General features: G+C 38.4%; 1 protein-coding gene across 1 annotated transcript in view; it reads left to right on the forward strand.

Annotated features, from left to right (window-relative positions):
- OTOL1 (otolin 1) overlaps positions 1-16,361 on the forward strand; it is a 444,489-nt gene that overhangs the window by 45,059 nt on the left and 383,069 nt on the right. The window contains exon 4 of the mRNA XM_044070939.1: positions 6,199-6,348. Coding sequence (XP_043926874.1) covers positions 6,199-6,348 — 150 coding nt within the window. The remainder of the gene's footprint in view (positions 1-6,198; positions 6,349-16,361) is intronic.

The raw sequence follows: 16,361 nt of genomic DNA on the forward strand, positions 1-16,361 counted from the left end.
TACAAATCTAGAGGTCAGTTAAATACTAAAATCATCCAACAAAATTCAAAATGAATCATCAGTAACATCATTTCCTATGGAAGTTACATTGTCACTGATATAATTTCTTGTGTGCAGATTTATCTTTTGTCAATCACATAGACAAAAGGAAAGTGTGCCCAATCAGTGTCATCATCTTAGCCAATGCCTTCTAAGAATGGGTTTCATAGGTAACACTTCATTAAGTCCTGGTGCTTTATCTGCCCTCAAGTCAGCAATCCATTTAGTTTCTTCACATTCAGTTAGACCTTTAAGATCTCCTCTTCTCATATTGGGATTTATTACTTGTAGAGCCATGAAGTGAAACATATGATCTGTGCTCATGCTAATATGTTTATGCAAAGTATTACACAAAGCATTGCTGAGAACTTTCTGTTCAATATCCCTTATATGTGCCTGTATCCTAACCCTAAAAGGACAGTTCATTTTGCCAATGTAAAAGCATATACATTTTATACACTTGGCAACATATATAATGTTCTTTGAAGCAGGTTTCACAAATGCTGGGGTTTTATATAGCTTTCCTGTGACTGGATGTTGAAAATTCTGGACTCTTAACAAATACTGGCATGATGTACACTGTCCACATTTAAAGGTGCCATGTCTCTGCGAATGTGTAAGGTTCTTTATCACCTTATCTCCACATAATAATTGTTTCAAGTTCTTTCTGTTTTTATAACAAAACCTTGGTATATCTCCTACTATATGTCATATAGATTCATCAGATGTCAATATTCGCCAGTTTCTCCTGATCACATCACATATTTGTTTCACATCTTTACTATAAGTCAATATGCATCAGATAGTATGTGGTTCTGTTCTTTTTCCTTTAATATTACTATCACTGATGTATGTATTAGTTCTGTGGAAATATGTTTTCCCTTTGCTATCTCTTAGCCCTTGTATACTTCCTATGGTGCTATCAATTTCTCTGGCTTTATACCCTCTCTGTACCAGTTCTTCTTTAGTTTACATAATACTTCCTTCATAAACACTGTTCATGGTAGTCAGTCTGGACTGTCAGAGATATCTGTTTTTAACCACCAGTGGAAATATGTGGCACAGATGCATACTATTGTGATGTAGTGTACTGTTCTTCCAGCATCCTTTTCTAAAGGTTTGAGTTTGTTTATGTCAATCTCCATTCTTTATTATAGTGACATCCAGAAAGTCAATGTGAGTGTTTGAGTTAATGACCTCAAAGTCCAAGAATTCAATGATGGCTATGAGAAAGTTCATAAACTGTTTCACTTCATCCACGTCACCATCCCATAACTAAAATATGTCATCCATAAATCATTTGTAGTACTTAAGTCTATTCCTCCATCTGTTGTTAGGGTGAAACACAAAATCCAGCTCCCATTGTGACATTACTATATTGGAATATGAATTGGCACATGGGGTGCCCATGGCTACCCCAGTTCTGTTTATAGTATTGATTACCAAATGTGAGCACATTATTTTCCAGTATAATTCCCAACCGTGAGCATATTTACATGAATTCAACTGTAGTATAGTTATTAGTCATAAGCAGAAACTTACTGATTGACTCAAAACCACACTCATTCGGTATGACTGTAAATAAACTCTTTACATCCATTGTCACCAATCTTATTCCATCTAAGGAGTTATTGTTATGTTGACAATATCCAGATAGGGTCATCAGAAAGTCTTCTCTGTCTCTGAGGACTGTTGTCGCTTTGGTCAATGCTCTCTTCAGTTGTTGTTCAGTATATATGGTTAAGGGTTCTGTGATCCATCCTGCTCCAGCGACTATCGGACACACAGGAGGATTTTTCAACTGTTTATGAATTTTTGGAAGACCCCTTATTACTGGAACTGTAGGTTCTTTCACCAGAAAATATTCATATATATCTAAAGTAATTAGATGTGTTAACATGAGATCATATATACTCTGGTTTACTTCCTGTATGAGTCTATCTAATTCATACCATTTATAAAATCTGATATCATTCGATAGTTCATGCATTTTCTGTTCATACCAGGAGCTATACATCAAGACAATTGCTCATCCTTTGTCTGCAGGTCTAACTGTGATCAGTTGATTGTTCATCAAATTTTGTAGTACTTCACTTTTATCTCTCTCCATGTTATGAAACCCTTTGTTCTGATTGGTTTGTCTTAAATAAAATACTTCATTCTTACAAATTCTCACAAAGATCTCTATTGTCGGAGGCAAACTTGGAACCAGGAGACTGCGTTTCTTAAACTTGATAGTATTTCCTGTCTCAATTGTTTCACCCTGACTACCATGATTAAATAAAAAATTTAAGGCTATATTTCTAGCAAAATATTTCACATCAAATACAAACTCATTGTATCTGAATGGCACTGCAGGAATAAAGGGCAACCCTTTATTCAGTAGCTTATATTTCACATCTGTCAACATGTGACTGGATAAATTGACTACTAAATCTGATGTATTTATATATTAACATAGATATCTTGTGTTTCTTTTGATCCCTGCTCTGGGAGTGATTCCTGAGAAATGTATCTTTCTGTTTCAGAAAAATTGGAAACTTCGAACAAAACAGTATGCTCTAGGTTTTTGGACATGCATCTGCTGGCCAGTTGTTATTACCTTTCATTTTCTCAGGCAGAGAAGCTGTGATCTCAGCTCTTGTAGTCACGTTACTTGTACGTATCACATCATGTTCATTAGTTTCATTAGTTGAGGGAGCAGTCACCTGTATTGTTACAGCATTATCTTGGTTCACTTTGTCCATTTGAGCAGTAGATTTTAAATTCAAAAAATCACCTTTATCCTTTTCTTTTTTTTTTTCTCTTATTAATGGAGGAATTTTCCATCCCTTCTTCTCTCTATCTTTAGTAATCATATTAACCTGGGAGGGTGCTTTATTGTCTACAGCTTTATCAGCTGTCCCTTTCCTCTCCTCTTTCAGCCATTCATATATATTCAGATTACACAAATCATTGCAGTCCCTTATAAGCTTCCTTGTTTTTATTTCTTTTAGTTTTTCATCATTCTTAATTAATGATATTAGTAACTCTGTGAACTTGCTCAGAATAGTCAGGTAAGACAGCTTTTTTCAATTCCTTTTGCTTAGATTCTAAAGATTGTTCCACCTCCTTCTCAATTGGTGAGAAATATTGTAGCAGCAGTTTAATATAATTAAAGCTAGTATTCATATTTATCTCTTGCCATTTGGACAATAGTTCTGGATAAACATTCCCATAAGAAGGCATGCATTTGATTTGCATGCCTCTAGGTATTATGCCATGGAATAAACATGCCTTTAGATGGAAGCTCTGCCACTGCAAATGCTTTAGTTTAAAGGCAGCCGTTTCCACCATTTTTAAAACTGTAACAAATTGCTCAATGGAGTCACTTACTGTTTCTTTGGTGTGTCCATATGTTCATAGGTTCATAGGTAGGTACTAGGCTATTGGCCCTAGGGCCTATTTAAGCCTAGCCAAAAAGGTATTCTGGCTATCGCCATCCAAAGAAATTATTTTCCTGTGCCCTTGTCAAGCAGATCCAGAGAAGTGATCCCCGGGATGAATTTCCTATCTCCCATCCAATCATCAAGATTTTTCTTGAAGGGTGCTAATGATGAGCTTTGATATAGATAGGTAGTTTTTTACAAAGTATGGGAAGTCTCTGGGACAGGAATATATCCCTTCAGCATGTACTGTTTATTATGGTGACAAGGTTTAGGTCCCTAGACCGTGTAGCTCGGAGGGATTAGGATTTCTTCAAGTGGAGCATGTCCAACAGCTCTGGGTTTGACATAGCTTTGTATGTTAGGCAGAAATCACCTCTGAGTAGGCGATATCTGACAGAGTAAAGCTGGAGTTTTTTGAAACGGTCTGCGTAGGGCATCTGTTTGAGGCTGGTAATCCTCTTTGTGAGGTATTTCTGCGGCCTTTCTAGTTGTTGTAGGTGTCTTGTGTACATACCAAAAGGGGTGTTGTACTCTATAATGGGTCTAATGAGTGATGAGTAGAGGGGAACAATGGCCTCTTTTTTTCTGGATGAGAAACCTTTTGTGATGAGGTGTGCCACATAGAAGGATTTCCTGACTACTGTGGAGATGTGATTATCAAAGGAGAGACTACTGTCCACCTGTGTCCTAAAGTCTCATGTGTCCCAACAAGAGACCTTGGGACACATTCACAAAGTTCAATTGTAACAACAGATTACTTTTATTGTTCACAGAAAACATTCCCTTGACTGTATTATGTAAATTCTGATTCCGTTGACTTAAGATAGCATCCCTTTTAGGACAGTAACTTAATTCCATCTGACTGCTTTCCACCATGTCTGGTTTACTGGTAGCAAAGAAGCAAATCAACACATGAATCCAAGTAAGCCAGCAAAATTACTCCTGAAAAAATGAACCAACATAAAGTGTTCACCAATTCTTTGTATAATGCTTTGTAAAAACATATTAGTGTGAATGCAGATCATATTTTTCTCTTCATGGCTCTACAAATAATAGATCCCAATATGAGAAGAGGAGATCTTAAAGGTCTAACTGAACTTGAAGAAACTAAATGGATTGCTAACTTGAGGGCAGATAAATCACCAGGACTTAATGGAGTGTTACCTATGAAACCCATTCTTAGAATTCGTCGGCTAAGATGATGACACTGATTGGGCACACCTTCCTTTTGCCTATGTGATTGACAGAAGAGAAATCTGCACAAGAAATTATGTCAGTGATGATGTAACTTCCATAGGAAATTATGTTAGTGATGATGCATTTTGAATTTTATTGGATGATTTTATTATTTAACTGAGCTCTAGATTTGTAAATGTAGATCTGAAGAAGGCAAAAAGCCGAAAGTGCTCATCTGTTCTTTATAGTGCCTTTACAAGTGCATTGGAATTTTAATAAATACGTTTTGCCGTGGTATTATCTCTTGTTTTCCTACACCTGGATTTGTTTTTTCATGAGTAATTTTGCTGGCTTACTTGGATTCATCTGTTCATTTGATTCTTTGCTACCAGTAAACCAGACATGGTGTCAAGCAATCAGGTAGAATTAAGTTATTGTCCTGAATGGGATACTATCCTAGGTCAACGGAATCAGAATTTACGTAATACAGTCAAGGAAATGTTTTGTGAATGATGGAGACACTAAAGAAACAGTAAGTGACTACTTTGAGTACTTTCTAACAGTTTTTAAAGTGGTAGAAATGACTGCCTTTAAACTAAAGCATCTGCAGTGGCAGAGTTTCCATCTAAAGGCATGTTTATTCCATGGCATAATACCTAGAGGCATGCGGATCAAATGCATGCCTTCTTATGGGAATGTTTATCCAGAACTATTGTCCAAATGGCAAGAGATAAATATGAATACTAGCTTTAATTATATAAACTGCTGCTGCAATATTTCTCACCAAATGAGAAGGAGGTGGAACAATCTTTAGAATCTAAGCAAAAGGAATTGAAAAAAGCTGTCTTACCTGACTATTCTGAGCAAGTTCACAGAGTTACTAATATCATTAATAAAGCATGATGAAAAACTAAAAGAAATAAAAACAAGGAAGCTTATAAGGGACTATAATGATTTTTGTAATCTGAATATATTTGAATGGCTGAAAGAGGAGAGGAAAGGGACAGCTGATAAAGCTGTAGACAATAAAGCACCCTCCCAGGTTAATATGATTACTAAAGACAGAGAGAAAAAGGGATGGAAAATTCCTCCATTAATAAGCGAAAAAAAAGAAAAGGATAAAGGTGATTTTTTGAATTTAAAATCTACTGCTCAAATCGACACAGTGAACCAAGATAACGCTGTAACAATACAGGTGATTGCTCCCTCAACTATAGAAACTAATGAACATGATGTGATACCTACAAGTAACAAGACTACAAGAGCTGAAATCACAGCTTCTCTGCCTGAGAGAGAGAGAGAGAGAGAATAACAACTGGCCAGCAGGTGCACTTCCAAAAACTTCCAGCTTTCCATTTTTTTTTCAAAGTTTCCAATTTTTCTGAAACATAAAGATACATTTTGCACGAATTGCTCCCAGAGCAGGGATCAAAAGAAACACAAGATATCTATGTGAATATGAATACATTAGATTTAGTGGTCAATTTATCCAGTTACATGTTGACAGATGTGGAATATAAGCTATTGAATAAAGGGATGACTTTTATTCTTGCAGTGCCATTCAGATACAATGAGTTTGTATTTGATGTGAAATACTTTGCTAGAAATATAACCTTAAAGTTATTATTCAATAATGGTAGTCAGGGTGAAACAATTGAGAGAGGAAATATCATCAAGTTTAAGAAACCAAGTCTCATCGTTACAAGTTTGTCTCTGACAGTAGAGACCTTTGTGAGAATTTGTGAGAATGAAGTATTTCATTTAAGATAAACCAGTAGGAACAAAGGGTTTCATAACATGGAGAGAAATGACAGTGAAGTACTACAAAATCTGATGAACAATCAGCTGATCACAGTTAGACCTGCAGACAAAGGAGGAGCAATTGTCATGATGGATAGCTCCTGATATGAACAGAAAATGCGTGAACTATTGTATTATGTCATTTTATAAACCCATAAATGGGTATGAATTAGATAGACTCATACAGGAAGTAAACCAGAGTATATATGATCTCACATTAACACATCTAATTACTTTAGATTTATATGAATATTTTCTGGTGAAAGAACCTACAGTTCCAGTAATAAGGGGTCTTCCAAAAATTCATAAACAGATGAAAAATCCTCCTATGCATCTGATTATCTCTGGAGCAGGATAGATCACAAGGCATTGACCAAAAATAACAGCAGTCCTCAGATATACAGAAGACTTTCTGATTACCCTTTCTGGATATTGTCAACATAAAAATAACTCCTTAGATGGAATAAGATTGGTAACAATGGATGTAAAGAGTTTATTTACAGTCATACTTAATGTGTAGAGTATTGAGTCAGTCAGGAAGTTTCTGCTTATGACTAATGACTATACTACAGTTGAAGTCATGCAAATATGCTCACGGTTGGGCATTATACTGGAGAACAATGTGCTCACATTTGGTAATCAATACTATATACAGAAATGGGAGGGGGCATGAAAACCCCATGTTCAAACTCATATTCCAATATAGTGATGGCACAATGGGAGCTGGATTTTGTGTTTCACCCTAACAACAGAAGGAGGAATAGACTTAAGTACTACAAATGATTTGTGGATGACATCTTTTAGTTATGGGATGGTGAAGTGGATGAACTGAAATAGTTTGTGAACTTTCTCATAGCCACTATTGAATTCTTGGACTTTGAGGTCATTAACTCAAACACTCACATTGACTTTCTGGATGTCACTATAATAAAGAATGGAGATGGACATAAACAAACTCAAATCTTTAGAAAAGGATGCTGGAAGAACAGTATACTACATCACAATAGTATGCATCTGTGCTACATATTTCCACTGGTGGTTAAAAACAGATATCTCCGACAGTCCAGACTGACTACCATGAACAGTGTTTATGAAGGAAGTATTATGTAAACTAAAGAAGAACTGGTACAGAGAGGGTATAAAGTCAGAGAAATTGATAGCACCATAGGAAGTATACAAGGGCTAAGAGACAGCAAAGGGAAAACATATTTCCACAGAACTAATACATACATCAGTGATAGTAATATTAAAGGAAAAAGAACAGAACCACATACTATCTGATGCATATTGACTTATAGTAAAGATGTGAAACAAATATGTGATGTGATCAGGAGAAACTGGCGAATATTGACATCTGATGAATCTATGTGACATACAGTAGGAGATATGCTGAGGTTTTGTTATAAAAACAGACAGAACTTGAAACAATTATTATGTTGAGCCAAGGTGATAAAAGAACCATACACATTCGCAGAGACATGGCACCTTTAAATGTGGACAGTGCATGGCATGCCAGTATTTGTTAACAGGCCAGAATTTTCAACATCTAGTCACAGGAAAGCTATATAAAACCCCAGCATTTGTGAATTGTGCTTCAAAGAACATTATATACACTGCCAAGTGTAAGAAATGTGCATGTTTTTACATTGGCAAACCAAACTCCCCTTTTAGGGTAAGGATACATGCACATATAAGGGATATTAAACATACATTTTCACCAATGTTTTGTATAAACATATTAGCATGAACACAGATATTTTTTTTTTGCTTCATGGCTCTACAAGTAATAGATCCCAATATGAGAAGAAGAGATCTTAAAGCTCTAACTGAATTTGAAGAAACTAAATGGATTGCTGACTTGTGGGCAGATAAAGCACCAGGACTTAATGAAGTGTTACCTATGAAACTCATTCTTAGAAGGTGTTGGCTAAGAAGATGACATTTATTGGGCATGCCTTCCTTTTGCCTATGTGATTGGCAGAAGAGAAATATGCACAGGAAATTATCTCAATGATGATGTAACTTCCATAGGAAATGATGTTAGTGATGATACATTTTGAATTTTATTGGATGATTTTAGTATTTAACTGAACTCTAGATTTGTAAATGCAGATCTGAAGAAGCCAAAAAGCAAGTGCTCATCTCTTGTTTTTAATGCCTTTACAAATGGATTGGAATTTTAAAAAATACTTTTGCTGTGGTATTATCTCTTGTTTTCCTACACTTGGATTCATTTTTTTCAGGAGTAATTTTTCTGGGTTACTTGGATTCATCTATTCAATTCCAAAACCTAAGGGAATATAGTCACAGAAACTACACTACACAGAAACAATGTTACTGTTGCTCTTATAGGTTCATAGGTGTGTACTAAGCCAATAAGCCTGGAGCCTTTACAAGCCTAGCCCATAGAAGTGCCCTGGCATCATGCAGCTGCTAGTTCCTGGTGCCTCTATCAAGTAGAGCCACAGGAGTGGTCACCAGGGTAAACTTTCTATTTCCCATGCACTCATCAAGATTTGTCTTGAAAAGGGTCAGTGAGGTGCTCTGCTTGACATTTATGGAAAGTCTTTTCCAGAGCATGGGCAGTCCCTGGGTTATGAATCTGTCCCTCCAGCATGTTCTGTTGATTGTGGTAAGGAGATTGAGATTCCTGTAGTGTGTGGTGTGTAGGGATTGGGATTTCTTTAGGTATAACATTTCTAACAGGGCTGGGTCAAACATGGCTTTGTAAGTCAAGTAGAGGTCACCTCTTAATAGATGATATAAGACAGAGAAAAGCTGGAGTTTTTTGAGTCTGCCCATGTAGGGCATGTGTTTAAGGCCTAGGATCATCTTTGTGAGGTACTTTTGTGGCCTTTCCAGCTGTTGCTGGCATTTAGTGAGGTACATGCTAAATGGGGCATTATACTCGATGATTGGTCTAATGAGGGAAGAGTAGAGAGAGAGAGATGATGACCTCTTTCTTCCTGGATGCAAAATCCTTGGTAATGAGATGTGCCACATAGAAGGAGTTTCTGACCACAGTGGCAATGTGGTGGTTGAAGGAGAGGTTGCTGTCAACCTGTGTCCGCAGATCTCTTTTAATGCCTTCAGTTTTCAGTGTGGGCTACCAACAATGTGGTAATTAGTGGGAATTGAGTTTTTCCCAAAGGGAATGATGATGATGCATTTTTTGGCATTAAGTTTAAGGCCATTTGTTTGACACCAGTCGTTGCTCTCAGTGAGGCCTTTCTGTAGGATGTCTACATCACTTGGGGAGTTAATAATGGCTCCCTGCTTGCAATCATTGGCAAACTTGGTCAGCCAGAGTCCCTCTGTGTTGGCCTGGACTTCTGAGAAGTAGATGCCAGACAGGAGAGGATCCAGGACCGATCCCTGTAGGACTCCACTTGTGACTGGTCGGCAGTCTGACTTGGAGTCTGCTATTTTCACACTGTGGATTCTATCTGTGAGCCAGTTTGCAACCCATCTAGTGATATAGGGGTTGATGCCAAGTTTGGTGAGTCTATCAATAATTCCTGAGTGGGGAATCATATCAAAGGCCTTGGCCAGATCGAGGTAGACTATATGAACTGCCTTGTCCTCATCCACAGCTCTGGTGACTGACTCAAAGAAGTCAACCAGGTTGAGCAGGCATGATCTATCCTTCACAAAATGAAATTGCGTGTGATCCAGAGTTTGGACTTTCCCTATATCCTTGTTAATTAGGTCCATGATGATGCACTCCATAGCCTTACATATCAGACTCATCATGCTAATGGGGAGATCATTCCCAGGGTCTGTAGTCGCTCCCCCTTTATGGAGAGGGATGACTGTAACAGTGTGCCATTCTGTCCGGACAAAGCCTGAGGTGAGGCTGTGATTGAACAGGGCATGCAGGCATGAAGCCAGTTCACTTTGTAGTTCATGTAGAACACAGCCAGGGATATTGTTGAGTCCCATGGAAGCTGTATTCTTGGCATTGACAATGCAGCTTTAACCTGTGCTGCAGTAATGCTGAGTGCCTGGCATTCTTTTGGAATTGTGATTTGTCCTTTAGGGGTAGAGAGGGGTACAGTTGGAACTGAATCTGTCAGCGAGTATGTTGGCAATATCTTTTGGCTCAGTATAGGAGGTACCATTGTGCAGTAACTCAGAGCAAATCTGGGTATTGCTGTGGAGATTCTTGATATAACTGTAGAAGACTTCGTGGTTGTTTTCAGTGTCTGCCACAATTCTGCCTTCATAGCTAGCTTTAGAGGTTTTGATGAGGGATCTCAACTTTTTGTTGAGGCTAATAAGGGAGTTTTTACAGTTTTGGGGACTTCACCTTTTTCTATAACAGTTTCTTCCTTCTGTTGTAGAGTTTGTTAATGACAGGGGACCACCAGATTGGCTTCCTTTTTTTGGAGAAGTGCGTCTTGGTTCTGTTGGGTATGGCTAGTTCCATGCATTTATGTATGTGTTCATACAGTGCATTGGTGTATGATTCAGCAGTCACCCACCTATTTTCCATTTGCACGGGTGCCGTGAAGTTAGCAACCTCTGTTTTTAGGACCCCAAAGTCAGTTTTGTAGAAATTTGTCATGGTGGTTACCTTTGCTGGTGGTGTGGATGAGGTGTGGATTTCCATGGTAATTAGTTTGTGGTCGGATCTAATCCGGGAGTAATTGACTATTGCTGTTGAGCAATGGTTGTCCATATTAGTAATAACCAGGTCAATGATGTTGCTTACTCTGGTGGGGGTAAAAATGAGCTGGTCCAGCGCATTGGAATTAATGAATTCCAGGAAGCGTTGTGTAAGTGTATTGGTGCATGAGTAGTTTTCCCAATTGAATGAGAGGTAGTTGAAGTCACCCAGTATGAAAGTGTTGGGTTGGACCCTAATAGTTTCCAGGGTGCTTAGGAATGTGGAGTGAGAGTCCTGGGACATGGTTGGGGACGTATAGTAGGCTACAACCTGAATCGCCATCTTACCCAATGTTAGCTGTACCTGAAGTATCTCTGATCTTTATGCTGGGCTACTGGTCTGGTATATGTGTATGTGCAACAGTTCCATGTCTATGCTGCTGCTACTGCTAATAGACCTCAGCCAAGAAAGAGAAGAGTGTTTAGACCCCATTTAACTTTTCATGGTCTGCATGAAATGGAAACTGTAGAGCACTACAGAATGAATAGAGACACATTACAGGATCTCTGCAACCTCTGTTACCCTGGACTGAGAGGAAGGGGAAACTGAGAGGAACCAGTTCCTGTGGAGACTAAGGCATGTGTAGCATTTAGAACATGAGCTACAGGAACATTCCTGAGACCAACAGAGGAAATGTGGGGATGTCACAGGCATCATTATCCAGGATTCTCCATCAATTCCTGAATGCTAAGCTACAATATACCAGTGACCACATACATTTTCCCTGCCCACTCGAGGACAGAGATACAACTATGCAGGATTCCTACCCTGTAGCACCCTATCCTTAAGTCTTGGGTGCCATATACTGCATGAGCATTGAAATAAAAAAAAATACCCAGAAAACAAGGAAGGGTATACATAAACAGAAACAGCTTTAACTCCATTAACTGCCAGGTCAAGTGTAACGCTAAGGGAATCATCCTGAATGTGTTTGCTGGCAACCTAGGCAGTTACCATGATTCCCATATCTGACGCAACTCTCAACGCTATCAGAGGTTTTCTAGGGGGATATCTCACAGGGTCATATAATGGAAGATGCAGGTTATGAACTTGAGCCATGGCTGAGTCCCATCGGAAATGCACACCCACCCACCAAAGAAAGCTGTAAGGAGGCACATGCTCAAACAAGAAATATCACAGAGCATGTGTTTGGACTGCTGAAGTCATGGATCTGGTGCCTAGATATAGCTGGGGGAACCATGCAGTACAAGCATTGTCCTTGTGCTGAAATGTTCACTGTCTGTGCCATCCTTCACAATATTTTTCTGAGAAAACAGCTTCAGCAGGAGCACTAAGGGAAAGGGGCATACATCCCACCACCACTGGCAAGGTCATTACAGCCACACACAGGTGAGGAGTCAGTGGGGAAACCATCAGCTACTGTGGGTGTAGGCAGACATAGGCATGTACAATATCAGAATTAGAATCACATTTATTGGCCAAGTATGCACACATACAAGGAATATGACTCCAGCTTCAGCGACTCCAAGTATGAATGACATAAATGACATACATATAACTATTAAGAACAAGACAAATGACATACATGCAACTATTAAGAACAAGACAGAAAAGTAAATATACATATACATATACATACAAGGTGCAAAGTGCAACTCAGTGCAAGAAATACTGAAATAAACTCTGAAAGAAACAAGTATTAACAATATGTAAACATTACTGCAGAATCCTCGGAGGCTTGGGAAAAAGAATACCCGAAATTAATAAGCTGATCAAAGAGGCAACACATAGCACACATGCTCACCACCTAAGGGGCTATAACCTTCATCCTATGTGCATACATACAGTAACATTGATGCCAGCTGTGTATTCTTAGCATCACACAGAGTCAGCCCTAAATTAAAACTCTTCTAACTGCAGGATTTCCAAGGTAAGTGTTGAACCTGGAATAGAAAAATAAATGGGTAAGAACACAAATGAATGGCATATCCTTGCATACTGTTACTTGCTAATGCAACTAAGTAGAAGGTGGGTGATTTTTTACAGCAATGACATCAATATGTGACACCACTGACTTATGTCAATGGATGTGTTCTCCATCAAGTAATAGGCTCCAAGCATCAAAGATTCAAACATTACCTGTAAGAAAGCAGTACAATTTTCAAAAGAGCATCACAAACAGATATATACTAAACACTCAGTCAGCTATGCACGCTGGGCTTCAGACAAAACACTTACATATCCTTGAATCCAAAGTATAGAAAATCAAGAATATGGGAAAGTTATCATGATTTGCACATGGTGTTGTGTGTGTGTGTGTGTGTGTGTGTGGGGGGGGGGATGCCTAGACTGACACAAAAGGTAGTGAGTGTGTGTGCGTAAGAAGGACAAACAGGTAGAAATTTTGGTAAAGTATCAAATGACCAATGAGAAATAATGAGCTGTAAGCCTCACAACTGACCCATGTAACTGTTATATGTGTGTGTGTCTATGTAGGCACTCAATATGAAATGTGTATGTGAGTGTCTGCAAGAACACAGTCAAACTCTGTGTTAGTTCTACATTCTGGAATGTTGGACTGGTGTGAGTCGTGCATGATAGAGGTGACAGCTCATTGTATTCATCCCCAACTGCGAGAACTGGATCTGCCAGGAGTTGCACTGGCACATCCATGCCCATTGTCAGATGCACTGCTGCTACCTTAATGTGACTGATGTCTGATGGATGATCTCTCCTCATGACTATGCCCAGGACCATGACTCCATGGCCTACCACATCTGAGTGTAGGTACTTCAGTCACTGACAAAGCAATAGAAGCAGTGCCACTATGGGAGAGTGATTGGGCACAGCCTGTTGGCTAACGTTGGCTAACATTAGATGATGATGTTGACCTACGTCAACATGGATGCTGTCCCCCCTCCCAGCAGATGTTCCATCACAGACACTGCTTGTTCCATTGTGTCATTCATTCAATCCATTGAATCATCAGCATGGCTGAGGCTGTCATGCATGTCAGCCTGTCCCATATCTGCAACCCTAAAGCATGTCCTGGAAGAACCTATTGGAACATGCTGGTACCTCCATGTGCAGATGACTTCACACTTGCTATGGCAGATGGCCCTGGAAGAAGTTAAGCAAAAGATAAGGACACACACAATCATTACCATTCCAATAACACAGGGGGAGAGAATGTTTGACTATATAACCATTAACAATACTTTTAACTGAAACTTGTCTGACATGTCCACCCAAAGCCCATGTATGATGAATAAAAATGTGTTAACTGTATCAATTTATCAATAGGTTCATCCAAAAAAAATTTAAATTGCAGGATCTCTTACAGAATATTTTACTGAACAAGAACATGTTCTAAACTGACATATGTACATTACCTGGAAGATCCTTCTGGCACATGTTTATCCTTCCAGAAACATTAGCACAGACATCAACCACATGTTGTTGTGCACATTCGACTAAGATTTGGATCTCTGACAGTGGACAGAACTCTTCATTTAATGTCAGTGGTGGCTCTGTAGCAGCCGCCATCATAGCCAGCTGTTCATAGGCAACTGTGGTTGTTCTACTCTGGGCCAATGAAATCATATCAGTGGCCCTATTATGCACCTGATGATTATTACTGCTGTGGCTCCCTATGGCATTTAAGTCACTGATTATCTGGTTGCAAATTTGCATTCTGTGAGTTATAGCCCCACATCCTCTCTCAAGCAGAAAAGCACCATGCTGCCTGAATGCTTGCATGATTACATAATTTTCTGAGTCACTGAAAGGGAGTTTACATGGACTGGTATGCTTGTGTGCCATACTCCTATGTGATATAAAACAGAGAAGGATACAACACATAAATATCACATAAAATTAAATTCCTTCTTATATACATGTATATATTTTCAACATTAAACACTGGAGACACACAGTTCAGTTATTAAAATTTAAGGTTATGTGAGTGTACCATATCACACTCACACACACACACCAATTTGTTTGCTCCAAAACAAGGAATAACAATAGAGTAATGTATTGTTTTCACAGAAAGAACTGGATGACAATGTCACAATTTCAAGAATAAACCTCTTGAAAAAAATTTTTATTGTGGTAACACACAAATGGTACTTGGCTCACCCACCTCCAAAGCAACTGGCAAATGGCATTTTGTACCAACCAAGGCATAACACATTAGTCAATTGTTATAAATGCTTTCCCAAAAACATTTCTCACAAAATGTGTACACATTTACATCAGAAAAGTCCATTTTATATGATTGCCAGTCACCCCTCCCTGTGCCCAGCACTCCCCTAGAGGTGTTTATGAGCCATCTTAGAAGCCTAAAACACCAGTGTCATTGACAATATAAGACATTACCCATTTCACTGAAATAGCAGAAAAGTTTAAGATAACCAGTTGTAACAATAACACTTGTGATGAAAGTTAGTAAGGCTGCCTATCTGAGAAAGTAAAATGTCTGACAAGAATGCATATGGTAATGCTGATCTTATAAGAAGTGCATGCAGATAAAAGTTCCATTTTAGAATGTGTGTGTATATATATATATATATATATATATATATATATATATATATATATATATATATATTTTTTTCCTTCTAACGTGACAACAAATTTAGCATGTACTTGAAAAGTACAATCATACCTTGGCAAGCCCAGAAGGCTTCTGTGCAGGTAAATCCAAATTAATAGCAATCTTCTTCTGTGTTCCCCACATACACAACTCTCTTCACCTTCAAGTTCCCTATCTACATGGTTACCTTTTTATAATGTAGATTCAGGCCTCTGAGCATGGTGAAGATGCAAATAAGATGTGAACTCATTAGAACTGCTGAATTCCAAACTTGCAACTTTGTGTAGCAAATGTAAGCATAGTGTAGGCACTACCTCAGTTTTAGTAGCTAATGGGTTGCAACTGTGAATGATTAGTGGTAGAGAGAAGGAAGACACAACAGCAATTCAGACTACCTTACCTGCAGTGGGTGTGTCACTCAGGATACACTTACAAATTGTAGAAATAATTGCATAAAGTTTAAATGGAATTTTATTTACTAATAGCTAAACTGTCCCAGCTTTGCTGAAAGCTGTATTTTACTGTCATGTAATTTTCTCATATATTTTATTAACAATGATACAAAATGCCCTATAGACTGCATGTCTGAGAGTACAGCACAGATAAGGGAAGAATAAACACAATACAAAGAGAAGACAGAGCTGCATTTGTGCAAACAATATTCATAATTGCTTGTGTGATCACTCATTGC

Source organism: Protopterus annectens, chromosome 4.part1, assembly GCF_019279795.1.
Source record: "Protopterus annectens isolate FY-2018-M chromosome 4.part1, PAN1.0, whole genome shotgun sequence".
In the NCBI taxonomy this organism is placed as follows: Eukaryota; Metazoa; Chordata; order Ceratodontiformes; family Protopteridae; genus Protopterus; species Protopterus annectens.